At 41.0% G+C, this 18803-nt stretch overlaps 1 protein-coding gene across 6 annotated transcripts in view; it reads left to right on the plus strand.

The window, feature by feature from the left end:
• The first annotated feature begins 2958 nt into the window (after positions 1–2958).
• Positions 2959–18803, plus strand: part of AQP9 (aquaporin 9) — a 40284-nt gene continuing 24439 nt past the window's right edge. For 3 of the 6 annotated variants that reach the window (XM_049852595.1, XM_049852597.1, XM_049852596.1), the window contains exon 1: positions 2959–3439. In XM_049852595.1, the coding sequence (XP_049708552.1) occupies positions 3329–3439 (111 nt within the window). In that variant the 5' untranslated portion in view covers positions 2959–3328. The other 3 variants (XM_049852600.1, XM_049852599.1, XM_049852598.1) reach the window with 3 other exon arrangements.

Genomic DNA, 18803 nt, shown 5'->3' on the forward strand with positions numbered 1-18803 from the left:
AGCCACTGCCCAGTCCTGGAATTCCAAAAAAATCCCCCTAACTCATCCACATATGCCCACTTTAGCCAATAAGCCAGTTGCTGCCGCTGAGTCACTCCTGGCTCATGGAGACCCCATTTGTGTCAGAAATGTGCTCTGTAAGGTTTTCAATGTCTGTTTTTCAGAACTAGATTGCCAGGCCTCTCTTTCAAGGTACCTCTGGGTGGGATCAAGCCTCGAACCTTTCAGTAGCAGCCGAGTATGTTGTGCCTCCCATGGAATCCCTTGGCTACTTTAGGCCCCTTTAGTCCCCTCTCCATCTCGAAGTCAGGATCATCTTTTCAAAAGTCAAACCTGATTGTGTTCGTGTTCCTGCTAAAACCACCTCAAGGACTTATCATTGCTTTTAGCCCTGAATGCAGCACAAGAGGCTCAGGCTGTCTGAGCTCCGCCTGCTGGCCAGTCTCGTTTTGTACCATGCCCTCACTCCCACGCCCGCTCTCTCTGGGGGCTAGCTACAGTGGGTTTCTTTCTTTTTTTTTTATTATGCTTTGGGTAAAAGTTTATAGCTCAAGTTAATTTCTCATTCAAAAATTTATACACTTTTTTTGTGACATCAGTTGTAAACCCCACAATGTGACAGTACACTCCCCTTTCCACCCCGGGTTCCCTGTGTCCATTCGTCCCATTCCTGTCCCTTCCTGCCTTCTTGCCCTACCTTTGGACAGGAGCTGCCCATTTGGTCTCATATATTCAATTGAACTAAGAAGCACATTCCTCACATGTATTAATTTTTTGTTTTAGAGTCCTGTCTAATCTTTGTCTGAAGAGTGGACTTTGGGAATGGTTTCAGTTCTGGGTTAACAGAGCGTCTGGGGGCCATAGTTTTGGGGGTTCCTCCAGTCTCTGTCAGACCGTTAAGACGTCTTTTCACGTGAATTTGAATTCTGTTCTACATTTTTCTCCTGCTCTGTCCAGGACTCTCTGTTGTGTTCCTGCCATAGTGGGTTTCTTTTATTCCTTGATAGGCAAGGCACCATGCTGTCCCTGCTCCTCTGTCCATCCTTCACCTCTTCACAGAGCCAACCCTACTCTTCCTTCTCATCTCAGTTCAGACATGACTTCTGGGAGAAGCCATCTGAGGTCGGTCTGACAAGATGAAGACCCACTGTTATGGTCTGTCTTTGACACATGGCCCCATCCTTAGAGTGTGTAGCTCAGTTGTGATTCTACAGTTTTGTATGTGTAGTTCTTCCACTGATGTTTGTCTTCCTCACTGAACTCTGAGGTCTGTGGAGGGTGGGAACTCTGTGTGCCTTTGCTAAGTGCAGTTCTTGGCACATGATACATATGCCATAAATATTTGTCAGGTGAGCGAATGGAGAGAACAAGGAACACCCTTTTTCGGTATTATTTGAAGTCACAGAAATAAAGGCCTGTTTCTCTGGTCCATCCACTGGAACTTGGGAAAGTGTGGTCATGGGTAGCTCTTCTGGATAAAGGTGTCCAGGATAACTTAAGCAGGAGTTAATGCCAACGTGTGGTCACAGGTAGCTCTCCTGGATGAAGTTGTCCATAACTTAAGTAAGAGTTAATGCCAAAGTATGGTCATAGGTAGCTATCCTGCATGGAGGTGTCCAGGATAACTTAAGCAGGAGTTAATGCCAACGTGTGGGCACAGGTAGCTCTCCTGGATAAAGGTGTCTAGGATAACTTAAGCAGGAGTTAATGCCAATGTGTAGCATGCTTATCCTGGCTTTGCGCTGCTTGTCCTTGGGCAAGCCACAACTTCTCTAAGCTTAAACCCTGAGTCTCACCTGCAGATTGGGCATCTCCTTTTGCCCATGGGCTCCCAGCAGCTGTTTTCTCCACATCCTCTCCACCTTCCCTTCCTGCCAACCTCCTCAGCTGGAAATGCAGCCTCCTGCAGTGGTAGGGGAAGGCCTGAAACAGAGCCGGCTTCTCTGTATGAGGGCTGAGAGGAAGGGGGCAGGTGGGTACTAACTCCAGGGGACCGCCTTTGTATTCAGATACTACTGCTGGATTCTATTTCTTCAGACAAACCAGCTTTGAAAACATGGCTTGAATATTTGACATGACAAGAACCTAGCCCCAAGAACAGTTTGCTGCCTGTGAGGACGTTAATTCATCAAACCTGAGTGGTATAACCTAACAGCTGTGGTGAGGTGTATTTACCCCCTCTTTCTTGTCTAGTTAAGTTGACAAGTTTTAAGCTGCTGTCATTTATTTTCTATGTATTTTGTCTAAATATGGCCTGGTAAATGAAGAAGAGAGTCCCTGGGTCATGCAAACAGTTAAGCGCTTGACTACTAGCTGAAAGGTTGGTGGTCTGAACACACACAGAGGCACCTCAGAAGACAGCCCTGGCGATCTGCTTCCGAAAGATCACAGCCTTGAAAGCTCTGTGGAGTAGTTTTGCTTTGTACATGTGGGGTCTCCATGAGCCAGAACCGACTCCATGGCAACTCACAACAACAACTAATGAAGAGAAGTAACTTGGTTTTCGAAGTGGTATGCTTCTTCAGAAGACCTTTCACGCAACTCAAGGAGTTGCCTTCTCCGTCTCGCTGATTCTTGGATCCCAAACCACCTTCCGCTGACGATGTCCATCCTGTCCTACAGGCTTGGCAATGGTCTCATTATAGGTTAATTCTTCCACCTCTAGAGTCAGTTCAGTGATTCTTTTCACCCTCAGGATGCTGCCATGAAGACACTGAAATGACCCTGGAAGAAAAATCACTGAACCTGTAAAACAACAAATCTATGTTTTCTTTGTATTTTCTAGTTTCCAAGAAACTAGAAAACTCGTTTAGGAAAGGATGTTTACACCAGACACATACATACTTGATTTGATGATTCCAAACTACACCCAACCACCCACTTCAGACCAGAAAAAAAAAAAAAAAAAGTCAGAGGCCTGTAATTGTGTAACACGCAAATCTCTTCTGGACGAGGGCCCATCGCTGTGGTTTGGTAACACAACCAGCACAACATCTGTTTTCTCATCTCTTGAAAAAAAAAGAGAGAAAAAATATCCTGAGGATAAAGGTAATGATTAATCTATCGGGCACAAGAAGGTTCATTTTGGGGATTTCAAGGTCTCACTCACTAATTCAAGCAAGCAGCAGAACAGGGAAAAACAGTTTCACCAGAAGAGGATTAAGTCACAGCCTCTAATTGGGACAGTGATTGTACTGTCAGACGCTCACCAGACAGCTCCTGGAATCTGGCAGCAGTGGTCAAGATAGCCATTTCCACGTGCGAGCAAAGGCGAGGACCAGAACCAGCAGATACTGGTGGAGAGGGTGGCCCTGCAAGAAGCCCCAAGATGCAGCCTGAGAAGGCACAGCTGGGCAAGAGCTTCAAGCAGAAACTGGTCTTGAAGAGCAGCTTGGCTAAAGAAACCCTCTCCGAGTTCTTGGGCACGTTTATAATGATTGTAAGTATTTCCTGATTTCCTAAATTCTGACAGAATAACACTTCCCTGTCTGCCTAGCTCACGGCGGAGAGTTTTGCTGTTTCGTTTTGAAGTTAGCTATTAGATTCATCTCTTTCAGGAAACAATATGTCACTCCCAGGCTGCTTGGCTATGTTGGTGGTCGCAATGTTAGGTTTTCAGGTACTCACTGCATTTATCCGCAAAGGGTAACCGGGGGTGGGAGGAGGAGGGGTGAAGTGCTTTCTTCATTTCAGACATTTACTCACATTCTAAAATTGCTTTTGTGATTCGAAAGTCAGTCATTTGAAATTTCTCTCATTGATGGATTGTTTATAACCTGCTCGTTCCCCACAAGCAACTGGTAGTCAATAAATACAGATGGCAAGAAACAGCCCATTACTACAAGTGCTTGGCAAAGATGGTGTTGTCAGATCACTTGACTTTTGGTAAATCAGAAATTGCACTGGGTAGAAATAGCACATCGGGCAATTGCCCATCTTTGGTTTTGCATTGTTTTTTTCCATCTAACTTAAGCTAATCTCTAAAGATCTCTAATTAGGCAGTTATTAGAGCTCTCTAGGTTTAAATGAAGGACTGATTCTAAGAACCTCTTGGGCTACGAACAAGAGACTGCTCAGTTTTCTTAACTGGCACAGGCTTGCTGTATGTTCCAGCTTTCTCTGGATCCTGAATTCTTAGCTGGAGCCAGACCATTTGTGCACAGAAAATTATATGCCTTATATTGTCATATGGCAACTATTGGTTTTAACTTGCTTATTAAAAAAAAAAACTCAGAGATTCCCTACCCCAGATATAAATAATTTCATTTTTCTTAAAGTTATAAAGAATTGGTCATAAAGTTTATACACTAAAATTTCTATGTTTTGGGTAAATGTATAATAGTTCCAAAGAATGTGCAATAAGCTTAGAATGTGGCATCTAAGGCAAGATGGAGAAACTAATGTGAACTTGTAGCATTGAGCTAGTATAAAACAGAGAGTCGAAAGTTTTCTGGTTTCTGGGAGCTTCTTTTTTCCTGATTCGCTCAAATATTTTCAAGGAGTTGTGGACAGTTTCTTCCACTCCTGTCCTATCAGTGAGCCCTTAATGCTTTGCCCATCCACACCCACACAATGTACGTGGGGTAGGTAGGAGGAAAGAGAGGGTAAAAGCCAATGAGTCTTCTGAGCCCATTCATCGCTTACCGGGAGAACCTTCGTCATGTTACTTAACAAGCCAGTCCCGAAAGGAGAATGGCTGTCCCCACAGATTGATTTCAGCCACACAATGACCTGTGATCCCAAAAAGTGAAGCAAATTCGGTTACCGTTCTCAGTGCTTTGCAGAAAACAAAAAGAAGGAAGTGAAATCAACATCCTTTTCGCAACCTGAAAAGTTAAAAACCCCTTTATTTCTTAACAAGAACCTATTGTATAACTGCATCCCTTCCGAGTTGAGAAGGAGAAGGCTATTTTCCCCATTCACTATTCTGCTCGTCCAACTAGCAGTGTCTTGCCCCTAGTGTTCAAGGCGGGAGCTAAAGAAATAACATCTTCATTATTATATGTTGAAAAATTACACTTTGTATGCCCTGACTAAAGCCAACGGTTTCCTGAAAGGCTTCATTTCTATTTATAAAAAAAAATTTATAAGGTACATTTATTTTCTAAGCAAACCAAACAAAAAAACAAAACAAAAAAAAAAAACCAGTTGCCATGAGGACAATTCTGACTCAGCAAGCCCCTGGTGAAATCTGCAATCATGATTACAGTCTTAGATTTTGTTGAGGCTTGTGTGGCCATGTAAACAAGAAGTTTCTACCCAAACAGGATAAATTTTTAATCAGTAAATCTACATAGTTTGTTCAAAAGTGTAACTTTCTACTTCTTTGGAAAATATGCCTTTTTTCTTGCATCCTAGCAAAAAGCTTTGCATAACGTTAAAATGGGGGTGGGGTGGGGGGACAGGGGAAAGGGGGGCATTAAAGACATGGCAGAGGATACGCAAGACTCATCAGTCCTTCAAATTTGTGAAGGTGGTTTCTCCCCCCACCCCCCCCGCCCCCTCCACCCCCCATCCCTGGGAGTCTGGTGCCATTTTTCTCTCTTTTTGCAAAACTGCTTTTAGGGAAAACATCTCAAACTCATTCATGCCAAGGTGTACATGACTGATAAGGCCTACTGATAACATTAAGGGAAGAGAAGGCCCTTGAAAAATTCTTTGTAAAATTATAAGTAACAACAACAATAATAAGTCATAAGCTAAAGAACTAGCTCCAACTTGGCCTTTTAGGCCTTGGAACAGGCAGAGCTTCCCAGCTTTGCTAGTGTCTGGGAGGATGCTTATGGCGCATCTTTCCTATCAGAGAGAAGAGGTTTAGAAGCATGGAGCTACAAGGGCAGAGAGCATGTATTAAGTACCTACCACCTATTAGGTTCTTTAGATACATTTGTTTAATTCTTACAGCTGCATTAGGAAAGCTTTATTATCGCCCACCCACCATCTGCCTGTCAATTTGGTGGCTTGCGTGTTGCTGTGATGCTAGAAGCTATGCCACCAGTATTTCAAATACCAGCAGGGTCACCCATGCTGGACAGTTTTAACAGAGCTTCCAGACTAAAACAGACTGAGAAGAAAGGCCTGGAAATCTACTTACAAAAATTAGCCAATGAAAATGTTATTGATTACAACAGAACATTGTCCCACTCACTAGTTTTGGACATGTCGTCAGGAGGGATCAATCACTAGGGAAGGACATTATGTTTGGTGAAGTAAAGGGCCAGTGAGGGTGAAGGAACTGTTTGGTGAAGTGGATAGGAACAACTTCTGCAGCAATGGACTTGGACATGCCACAGATTATGAGGGTGACTCAGGATCAGGCAACACCTTGTTCTTTGTATATAAGTTCATCATGAGTTGGAGTCAGCTTGGTGGCAGCTAACTTCCCATCTATCTAATATTAACCATAGAGAGTTGGAGGAATGAGGGCTCAAAGAGATGAAGTAATTGGCCCCAAACCCAGAAAGCTTAAAGTTGGGATTCTTTCTAATTCTAGAGCCCATACTTTCTACACAGTTTCCCACTAGTTGCCAGAATACTTTTGGCAATGTCTTTGATAGGTGATAAATCAGACCCCCTCTGCTGCAGCATCTCCCTAGCATCTAATTTGCTTGTGGACATGCCAATTTAGAACTGTTTCAGACCTGTGGGCCATATGGTATCCCACCCATATTTTCCACCTCTCAGGTCTTTTGGGATCCTACTTTTTCCACTAAAAGTATTTGCTGCCCTCTAGTGGGAACTTGAATAACAGTGAAAGGTGAAAGAAACATTCATTGAAGCAAAATAGCTGGGCTATATCAGGCTTAAAAGATAGATAGTGCGTCCAGGAAGTGTGATTGAGTAAAAGATTTGTCTCTTGGTTTTTGTAACGCCCAGATAAGCCTTGTAAGCATATTTGTGGTTTTCTGTGTGATAGCTAGGGAGCCCTGGTGGGTGTTGTTTTGTTTTGTGTGTGTGTTTATGTGATATTTTGAAAATGAGGTTCCCCATGTAATCTAACGGAAGGCACCCCACAATAAATCATACCTCCCATGAACAGTGGGAAAGATGGGCACCCACCAATCATGGTGCCCAAGAACTCTCTGAGTTTTGTGATGACTATGTATTCTCACATAATATTTTTCAAAATCCATATTATCAACCAAAAATTTAAACTCACTCCATGACTCAGCATGCTTCCATTAATGAAAACACACGGTAAAAAAAAAAAAAAAAAAAAAAAAAACCCAAAGCAGAAAACAATTGGGTCTTAAAAAGGTTAACTGGTGAGCAAGCTGCCGAGGCCAGTCCCTTTGGTGTAAAAAAGCGAGTATCTTCACTTTCTCAGATGCAGAAAAAACTGCTCAATGCAAGTGGACAGGCGTGAGGCGAACGGGGGAGAAGAATTGGAGACTTTTCAGCCCCCTGCACCTGGGCTCACAGCCTGGGGATTCAAACTGTAGAAGCTGCTTTAACACAGAGACTCCCGAGAACTGACACTGTCTACCTCCTGTCCTGCCATGGTACTTGACTGCATTATAATCTTGGGCAACCAGTTAAACCTTCTTGAGTCTCAGTTTTCTCAAAATGAGATAACACTTCATGGCATTTTTGGTGACAATTAAGTAAAAATTAAATGTAATTTCCTGACACAGGAAATGCTCTTTAAATGCTGGATCTTTTTTGTCTTTTTAGCAACTTTTCCCTCTTCTACTTGACAGTCCTTCTGGTATCTGAAAATAGCTGCTTTGTCTCTTCCTGGTCATCTTCCAGGCACCTTTCCGCAGCATCTGCCACGGAGCTACACACATACATAAATGGGACCCCATAAATGTGTGTTCTGGAGTCCTGGGTGGTGCAAACAGTTAATAAGCTTGACTGCTAACTAAAAGGTTAAAGATTCAGAGGTTTGAGTCCACCCAGAGGCCTGGTGATCTACTTCCGAAAAATCAGCTATTGAAAATCCTGTGGAGCACAGTTCTACTCTGACACACATGCGGTTGCCATGAGTTGGAATCAACACCAACTGGTAAATGTATGTTGAATTAAGACCTCTTCCTTGGACTGAACTTCCCAGGATCTGTGGTCATTTCTCATGGGGCTGTGTTCCCCCCTCACTATTCCGTATACTCTCTTCTCTCTTCAAACTTTTCAGGATTCTTTGGTACAGAGCTCATCTCCCTGAAGGTGCTGAGGTGAACCACCCAGGGAGCAGCCATATTTCTTCCATAATGGAATGGCCTCCTTCTAGGGCTGGTCTTCTCAGTAGGTACATCCACTTGTAGAGTGGAGAAACTCTATATCCCTTTCTCATGCTGTCAGACTTCTGCATTAGAGATTCACCTTTTGTCATCACAAAGAATGAAAGATGTAAATACTTCTGCTAAGAGTAATATCCTTGATCTGTGCGCTGAAAGGGAAGTTGAATGAGCCGAGGCCTGGGACACAGAATACAGAAGGGATAGGAGCGTAGGCAGTGCAGAAGGAAGGAAGGAAGTGGGCGGTATGTAAGAAATTTCATACAGCCCAGTGTTTCTCACATCTGTTCCTGACTCCCTTCATGACCAGCTTCCTTCCTTACCAGAGTCACAGAATACATCACTCCGTTCTGGGCGGGTTCTCAGATACGTGGCTATAGGAATTCTGGGGCTTTAAAATCATCATTACAAAGTATGCTCAGATCTCGGAGTCGGTCTGTTCCTTATCAGGGAGCTTTTGAAACAAAAGAATACATGTTTAGCATTTAGAGTAGAATAGAAGGTTCTTTTTTAAAAATAAGCCAGGTTAAAGGAGACATCCACTTTGTAGGGCAGAATTCTGCACAATTCTGCTCTGGTAAGTTATTTAGAATCCCAGGTGCTGGCGGGATGCCATGAGATGGGGTGGAGCCAATGTCATTGACTCTTGTTATTGATGAGGAGCGAGGCACAGGCTGATGCAATTGTGTCCTCTGAATCAGGGAGCCCATTTCCCTGCCTCACACGCACACTAGCCCTTGGGTTTCCATTGCGCTTTTCCTTCCCCGAACTCAGAGTATTTTCTCATCTAGATTCTTGTATATTTTTGTATCTTCCCTGGGAGACAGAGAGAAGGTGATGAACTCCATACATCCAGGTGGGGAGACAGGTGTAATATAATTAAGAGGCTCACCCAAGGTCACCCAGCCTAAGAATGCAAGAGCTGGGCTCTGTATCTTAATTCCAGTCATTGCTAATATACCATCATTTGATGAGAACTGACTCTTTCATATGAAAGCCCAAAAGAATTTTTACTAATTTTATAGTCTAAAATGCATTACATAGTAACCCTACACACAGACACGCATGCACACATACACACAAAACCAGTTACCATCAAGTCAAATCTGACTCAGGGTGACCCCATGTGTGTCAGAGTAGAGCCATGCTCCATAAGGTCTTTGTTCAGCGGCTAATTTTTTGAAAGTAGATCACCAGGACTTTTTTCCAAGGTGCCTCTTGGTGGACTCGAACCACCAACCTTTGGGTTAGCAGCCAAGTGCTTAACCATTTGAACTGCCCAGGTAGTAGATAGTTGAGGTGTGAAAAAGATGATGATACAGAACAGACATGCTCATGGCCAGGAAGTTTTAAAGAAGATCTGCCGGCATCGTTTTGGACCTTTCCACTACCTACAAATGTATTCAAAGATGTTGTAACATGGGCTTTGAGGCAGTTCAGCCATGTTGTCATGGCTCCGGTGAAGACGGCTGACAGGCTGGATTGTGCTGTTTTCTTGTAGCACTTCTATTTTCTGGATTTTCCTTGAGACCATCCTTCTGGTTTAGGAGCAAAAGACCCACAGGGACATGGGCCTCGAGAAACCCATAACTGCCCTCTCTTGCTTTGTGGATCACCTGCCCTTTCTCTGTTTCCTCCCTGCTTGGTGCTAGCTTATTCCATTGCAAAGCCTCCTCTCCCTCCACACCTGGGAGGCTCAGGACCAGGAGTCACAAGGAAGCCAGAGCTGTCAGTTTGCCAGCAGGTGATGGGAGGGAAGCCTCTGCTTTCAGCAGGACCTGGCTCATTCTGGCTGTGGATGGCTTGTCTGCGGGTTCACACACTGGCTTGGGAATAAAGGGGTCTCTGTCATCAAGGCCTGAGTCTTTCAGATGAGGGAGAAGAGCCATGCCCACACTCTCACGGAATTCTGTCAAATGCTCTTTCCACCACATCAGAACATCAGAGAAACTGTCATGGTTAATCCAACCTGCTTCTTGTTACTTAAGCTTATGTCCAGTACTCAGTCCTTCGTTGACTTGTACTTTTGTATTTGGGTGTCCTGTCACTTTAAGGAAGCCCAGGGTTCAGAACCTGAACATGTGGAAGAGCTAAACACTGAAGAGTCTGCATCTGTGCCTGACCTGGTACATCAGGGGCAGGTAAAGAGGCCTGAAACGGAAGGTCAAAGGCGCTCGGTTCTCCCCCTTCAAATCGGTGATGACGAGAGAGGGCGAAAAGGGTTAACATTTATTGAGCACCCTACGCGCCAAGTGCTCTTTAATCCTTAAAAAAATCTCATGAGGTAAAGGAATTATTCTCGTTTTACACAGGAGGAAATTAAGGTTTAGCACAGTTAAGCTGCTTGCCCACAAGCAGGAATGTGGTGGAGCTGGGATTAGAATCCAACCTCTCTGGAATCTGTTCACCTGCTGAGGTACCATCCTCTCGTATGCCTTTGAACTTTTACCATTGTTGAATGTAACAATATGTTGCTGTTTTGTATGATTAAAAAATGTACACACATGGCTCATAGCTTGCATATCTTCTATAATGTGAGTTTTTCCCTAAAAGACATGTTTTTGAGATTTATCAATTTGGGAACATGTTAGAGCCCTGGTAGTGCAGTGGTTAAGAGCTTTGCTGCTCGAACCCACCAGCCGCTCCTTGGAAACCCTATGGGGCAGTTCTACTCTGTCCTATAGGGTCACTCTGAGTCAGAATTGATTCGACAGCAACGGGTAGACCCAGTTCATTCACCTGAACTGGTGTATAGTGTAGTTAAACCAGTGCCGTTGAGTCGATTCCGACTCCTAGCAACGCAATAGGACAGAGTAGAACTGCCCCATAGAGTTTCCAAGGGGCACCTGGCGGATTCGAACTGCTGATCCTTTGGTTAGCAGCTGTAGCGCTTAACCACTGCGGCACCAGGGTTTCCTATAGTGTAGTACAGCTGGTTTATTTATCCATTCCCTTCATGAACTGTTTTGTTGTTTGCAGTTTGTCATACTCACCAACACTGCTGCCATGAACTTCTTTTCCCACATCTCCTTGTACACCTTTTCAAGAGTCTCTTTAGCGTGTACCTAGCAGTGAGTTTGGTGGTTAGGGTATGAGTATTGGAACATTGATCTGCAAAGTGGTTTCAAATTCGTACTCCCATCAACAACATATGTTTCCATTTTCCCACAAACTCACCAATTCTTGGTATTATCTACCTTTTATATTTTTGTCCATTTTATGGATAGAAAACAGAATTTCATTGCACTTTCAGTTTGCATTTCTTCAATTAATATTGAAGTTAATCATCTTTTCATTCAGTTACTGAATCTTTAGGTTTCCTCAACTGTAAATTGCCTATTCATATCCTCTGCACATTTTTCTTTTGGTGTTTTTTTTTTGCTATTGGCTATAGGATATCAGTATTTTATTTAAAATCTAGACATTGAAGATATTTTATGTTATGTTACTAAGGTTTAATATTTGCCTTTCTTGTTTAGGTCTTTAAATCGCTATGATTTATTTTGGTGTATGATGCGAAGCAGGGTTCTATTATCTTTGTCTGGAAGAATAGTCCTATTACCATTTTTTAACCAGATAATCCTATCTCTACCAGTTGTGGTGATTATCGGTCATATACAAGTTCTCACATACATGTGGTTCTATGTCTAGATTTTATTCTGCTTCATGGGCTATTTATCTAAATCTGAGCCAGTGCCATCTACTTAAGTTATAATTGCTCTCTAAGTATTTTCTGTTGCCTGATATTTTCTTCCTTATTATTTTTCTTCAATATTGTCTTGGCTCTTTTCAGTTCTTTATTTTTCCACATGATTTTTAGGATCAGTTCATCAAGCTCAACAGTTACCTGATAGAGATTTTGATTGGAATTGCACTGAATTTATGTATTATTCTGGATAGAACTGACATCTTTAGAACGTTGACATGGACATTAAATCTTTCCATCTATGAATATTAAAGGTGCTTATCTCTCTTATCAATCCAAGTAAATTTATAGACTATCTTGGAAATTCCGAATAGACTCCAACATTGTCTAATATGAGAGCCACCAGTCTTACGTGGCTTCTTAAATTTAAACTTAAATAAAATAAAACATTTAGTTCCTCAATCCCACGAGCCACACTTGAGTGCTCAATAGCTCTGTTGACAATTGGCTAACTTAGATATAGAACATTTTCCTCATTGCCAAATAGTCTATTGGACTGTGCTGATAGACACATTTTTTTTTTCCTGAGAGTAATGAGGAGTTTAATTTTCTTTCTTTCTAATGCTTAAATATTTACTTTCTTCTTATTGCCTTATTATTCAGGTTAAACCCTCCAGTACACTGTTAATAGAACCTTTAATTGTGAACACTCTTGTCTTATTTCTAGCCTGCCACTTTAAAGTTTGATAATTTCAACAGATTTTTGATAGAGGCTCTTGATTTGAGTAAAGAAATTACCGTCTATTCCTCATTTACTAAAACTTTTCATTGGGAACGATTGCTCAACATTTTCAAACATCTTTTCTGCGTCTATAGAGATGAACATACAGGGCTTTCTTTTATCTGTCGATGGAGTAAATGACATTGATAGATTAAGTTATCCTTGCATTCCTGGGATCAATTCCCATCTAACCCTATGGGGCAGCTCTACTCTGTCCTATAGAATGGCTCTGAGTCGGAATCGACTAATGGCAACGTTTTGCGTTTTTTATAAATCATGCAGCCGTTTGTTTGCAGCGCTATTTAGGATTTGGCCTATAATTTCTGTTTCTTATGTTGTTCTTGTGTAATTTTTTTAAACAAAGTTATATTAGTCTCAGGAAATGAAATAAGTTCCTTTCTTTTTATATCTTCTGAACACTTTGTATAAAATGAGGGTTTTATGTTTCTTGAAGACTACTTGGCATGTGTGCATTGAGAAAGAGAGAGAGAACTATCTCTTTAAAGTTGATAGGTTTAATTCAGATGTTCTATTCTGATTCAATTTTGTCTATTTATAACTCTTTTTAGGAAATCGTATTTCATCTGGGTTTTCAAATGTAGTTTTCAAACTTATTAATACTTTCAAAATTAATGTTTCAAAAGCAATAATTCTTATTTTTCATAGTATTTCCTTATGGCTTTTGAAATCTCTGTGATACCTGTGGTTATGTCTTCTTTTAAATTCTTAACATGTTTTCTTTGTTTTCCACATCACTAATTTCTGCTCTAATCTTTCTTATGGACTTCTTTTCTCTTTGGGTTTACCCTGTTTTTTTTTTTTTTAATCCAGTGTACTTTATCGAGTGCTTTTTAATTGACTACATGTATTTAAAGCTCTACATTTTTCTCAAAGTACTGCTTCAGATGTTTCCTACAAGTCTTGATGGGTAATGTTTTCACTGACTTTATTTTTCTTTAATCCACAAAATCTTTAGAAATGTACTTCAAAAATTCTAAATATATTAATATGGAGGAGAGTTATCTTTTTGTTATTAATATCTAATCTAAGTTCATTTCCTCATGGTCAGTGAAAATGGCCTGGATGATATCATTCCTTTGTTATTCATTGAGACGTGCTTACCACGTGGTCAATTTTTTGTAAATGTTTCTTTTGTGCTTTAAAGGAGCATGCATTCTTTAATTATTGGGTGGAGGGTAATTTATATAAACCTTAAATCAAGTTTGCTAATTCTGTTATCCACATCTTCTGTATTTTTATTAATTTGTTGCCTAGTTGTTCAATTCCTGAGGGATGTGTGTCCTTCTATGCTTGTGTGTTTGTGACTTTAAACTTGCGCTTTGTTAATTTTTGCTTCATATCTCAAGGCTACGTTGTTAGGTGTGGGCAGATGCAGTATTATCGCTTTTATGGTTTTTAATGGCCCCCTTTATCCCTAACAGTGTCTTTCTCTTAAGATGTGCCTTATTTGGTGTTAATACAACCACACCGGCTTTCTTTTGGTTAATACTTTTCCAGTATATCATTTTCCAAACTTTCTGAGTTCTTAAGTTTTAGATGTATCTCTTATAAACAATTTACAGTTGATTTTTAAAATCCATTCTTTGTGTTAAATGATGGCCTTAATTCGTTTATATCTGTTGTGGTTACAAATAACTGGATTTATTCTAACATCTTATTTTATATCTTGTATTTACCACACTTTGTCTTTATTATTTTTTTCTCTTTTCCTAACTTCTATTGAGTCATCAGCTTTTCCTTAATTGCTTTTCTTTTTCTCTTCTCGTGTCATTTATTCCTTTTCTCTCTTTAATTCATGAAAACCTGATATATTTATAGTGTTTTTTAGAATTGTTTTACTATCTCAAGTTTTAGGGGAGTGAATCATCCTGCTTGCTGTATCTACTGACCCTCACTCCTAAGTGGTCATTTTCTTATGTATTTTGTCAATTTGTATTGTAAACCCTTCAGGGAGGATTATTTTTCCCTGTGTGAATCCTATGTGACCTGAGCGGTAAGAATTATTCTTCTAGAACAGGTTTGTATTTGCTTCTGCTGAGTTCCCCAGGTTTACCGCCAACCAAAAGTGATTATTATAAAGAAGTTTGAGGAAAAAAAGAAGTTTGATGAAAGCAAGCACCTACCAAAGTGAGATATATGCCTTTCTCCAAAAGTGGGATGTGTCACTCTGAAAGACTAAGAGTTTCCATACTTCCTCCATATGAGGCTAGTGCTATTTGAGTTCTTAAACACTTAAGTATCCGCTAAAGTAGTATTTTCCTAAAACTTCCTTTTGTTGAAAGTGGATGTGAAAGGCCGGACTAGTCTAAGAAATTTCACAGTTCCAAAGGACCTTGGAGAAAAGTTTGTTCTGCGTCACTTAGCTAAGGGCTGGAGATTCCTGGAGGAAAACTTGATTCAGCAAATGAGAACCCAGGTTTTGATCTCTGAGTTTTAATTTTGAGCCCCCATCCAAAAAAAAAAAAAAAATTGCTGTGTTCATTGACTTTCAAAGGGGGAAGTATTCTTGTTTTCTGCTTTCCAGAAGTGGGTTTGGTTAGTTTTTCTTCAGAGTGATAAAGTCCATTGCGACATGTTCTTGTTACTTGACAAGAGAGGAAGGAGAGCATGTGAATAAGACAGAAGCTGACTCCTCTTGCTCATCAGCCCTGTGATCCAGATAAGCGCAGAGTGAAGGGCTGGGAGGGTAAGACGCCTCTAAAACCAAAATAACAACCAAGAGAAAAACCTCATTGCTGAAACACCCCAGCAGTGAAGTCTACTCCACACATCTAGGAGGTACCTAATTTCAGGTCTGGGGTGGGATTGTTAAATTCATTGAACCTGAAAAAGCAAAGCAAATGCTTTAAGGGAAAATGTGCGAGCAAATTGTGCCCCCACACCTTCATACTGTAAAATAAAACTACAAGTTTTACTTTATGAAAATGGAAAGATTTCTTTTACCCATGGCACTATCTTGTTAAACGTAAGAAATGTATGTATGTACTATATAATCATAAAAAAAAAAACCTTTAATGTCTATTGCTATGCTTTGAAATATAAACTAACCTTTAAAAGAAGCTTGTTTGTTTTCTATGTAATTGTATCTAGGTGATCAGGCTTAGTAAAACCAAAGAGGGCTTGGCTCCACTATTCATAAACTTCCACTTAAAACCTACTCTTTCAAAAAATAATAGAAGATTCATAAACATATCCTATTTCCAAAACTCTCGAGGCCTTATAACCATGGCTCACAGATCTTGTGATGTCTTGTAATTGGTTGAGCAAGGTTTCTATTTAAACTTTGATATTGTTGAATACATAGTGCTCTCTTATAAGATTCATGTATTCTAACATAATTGTCAACCAATTAAAAACTTTGTCCAAATATCCTGATAAAACTGTGTATACAAAAACCAAACAAAACTCGTTGCCGTTGAGCTGATTTGGACTCATGGTGACCTTGTAGGACAGAGTGGAACTGCCTCATGGGTTTCCAAAGAATGGTGTGGATTTGCATTGCTGATCTTTTGGTTAGCAGCCAAGCTCTTAACCACTGCACCATGAAGGCCCCCTGAAAACCCTAAATGATCGGAGCACTGATCCACTCGGTGGTAAAGCACCACCCCATTTGTAAATCATCTAGTAAACCTGTATAGCAATTTGTCAATGGGATTCTGAGTTGTTTATTTTTAACAACCGTCTTAATAGGTGGGTTGGTCATGCTAAGACACAGGCCTGGGATGGCTAATCAAGACCACAAATGACCTGAGGCGTTAGTACCTGTCAGTCTGCAATCAACCCACATACCTTAGGCTCTGGAAGTTCACGCTCTCCTACCAGGAAACCTCAGAAAACCTAGGCGTCTCTTAACAGGTGATCGGTTAAAGAAATGCAGGTGTATTCATGCAAGGGACTCCTATGTAACTATTAAAGACAGTAAAGCCAATCTTAACATACTAATGGAATGGAAAAACTCTCTAAGCTAACAAAATGAAAAAGCAGGCATAAAAAACCTCAATTTGTATAAACACACATGTGTATTCTTAAAGAACATGCCAGAAAGTGTTGATATCAGTTACCTGTAGAAAACAGAATTTGAGGTGGGAAGAAGACGAATTTCTGATACTATATTGTATACCCTTCCGTAATATTTAAAATTGTACTTGTTCCTGTGTATTTTCTTCACCCCCTGGCTTCCCACAAAAGAACACACCCAGGGAAATATGGCCACTCCAAGTGTTTTCGGGGGTTGCTCAAAATGTGTTCTGAAGGACACTAGTTCCATGGTGCTAAAGACAATTAAGTGAAAGAAAACATGCTGTCCTTCCCAAATATGCTTGAGAAACACTGGGAACCACGTTAAATAGTCTTCTTGGCTGCAGGAATTATCAGAGCCTATAATATTCACTAAATCTCTAAGAAAGAATAGAATATACAGCTGTCCCCACACTTACTTGGCCACAAAACCCCTTTTTTAGGAGGATCTCATGGGACCGATAATCTCTGGAACATACTTTGGGAATTGCAGGCCTGGAATGAACCTAAGAAACAAATCAATCTCCAGGACTTCTCCATCTTCAGAGATCTACAGATGTACGTGACGTTGCCGGGCTGCTCGGAATAGAGGAAAAATTGCCTTCAGCAGTCCCCTGATTGATACACAATACACGCATACCCACAGTAAGAATGAGCCAAAAAACAAAAACAAAAAACCTGTTGCTGTCCAGTCAATTCCAACATGTAGCGACCCTATAGGACAGAGTAGAACTGCCCCAGAGGGTTTCCAAGGAACAGCTGGGGGATTCAAACTGCTGACCTTTTGGTTAGTAGCTGAACTCTTAATCACTGAGCTGCCAGGGCTCCAACTGAAAGAGCACGACTCAGTAAATGAATGCTTAATGAATTTTGATTCTGGCCCTTGGTATTATGATCAAGTTTTGTCCTGGTCAGCATGATTTGAGATGAGTTGAAGGAGAGCATTGTATTTTCAGTGGAATAGGAGTAACAGAGCTCAATTACATTTTGTTCATGAGGTCTGAGTTGGTTCCTAGTACCCTCTTTAACTTGGAGAGCACTAAGGTTGGCCACTTGCCCATTCACCTGGTTCACAAATTTCAGATTCCTTGCTTTTTATGAGCCTGCCCTAGTATCATCTTTTTTCAAGTACGGCCGGTTCTTCAGGAGTGATTGATCTCATCCTGATTTTCTCTCAGGCTCCGTGCCACCAAATACCTTATTTTTAACCAGAATGTCTATGTTTCAGTCTTGGCTCTCTGTGACAATTTTTGTTATAATTGAGAAAATGTTATTTTCCAGTTGGAAAACTAACTGCTGGAAAGTTATGCGTAAATATGCATTCTGTCCAATAATGAGAACAAGTAGGCCCCTGGGAGACAGGTAGAGTTGTCACAAGAGGAGCACAGGGCCAGGAATCTGAGAGCGGTCTCCAGATCGAATCCTGCCACTTAGTAGCTATATGATTTTTTTCAGGTCACCCAGTCTTTCTGAGCATCCTCTTTAAAATGGGATTTAAGTGCTGGGAGGAATAATTAAGGTAATGTATGTGAAGATACCTAGCCCACAGTGATTACACGTGTTTGCTCATTTACCTGTTCAGGGGTCAAAATTATGTGAGGTCAAACCTTGGCTCCATCACTTACTAGCTGTGCGAATGTAGGAATTTTCTTACCCTCTCCGTCTTAGGCTGGATTCTCTAGAGAAGCAAAACCAAAGATATATATATATATATATATATATGTAAACCCTGGTGGTATGGTGGTTAAGAGCTACGGCTGCAGCTTGAATTCATCAGGTGTTCCTTGGAAACCCTATGGGGCAGTTCTACTCTGTTCCATAGGGTCACTATGAGTTGGAATCAACTTGATGGCAACGGGTTTGGTTTCTTGATTACATGTATAAATATATATAGAGAGAGATGTATATCAAGAAACTGGCTCACACAGTTTTCAGGTGTCAGGCTGGAGGCTTCTCCTGATTCATATAGCTGCAGAGGGCTGATGAACCCAAGATTGGCAGGTCAGATGGCAGGCTGCTGGCTCAAGCCCCAAGAACTGGAGGTCAGATGATGATAAGCCAAATGGAGGATCCAGAGCAGAAAAGCCAATAAGCTTTGCCA

The sequence above is a fragment of the Elephas maximus genome, chromosome 13 (genome assembly GCF_024166365.1).
Source record: "Elephas maximus indicus isolate mEleMax1 chromosome 13, mEleMax1 primary haplotype, whole genome shotgun sequence".
NCBI classification, from domain to species: domain Eukaryota; kingdom Metazoa; phylum Chordata; class Mammalia; order Proboscidea; family Elephantidae; genus Elephas; species Elephas maximus.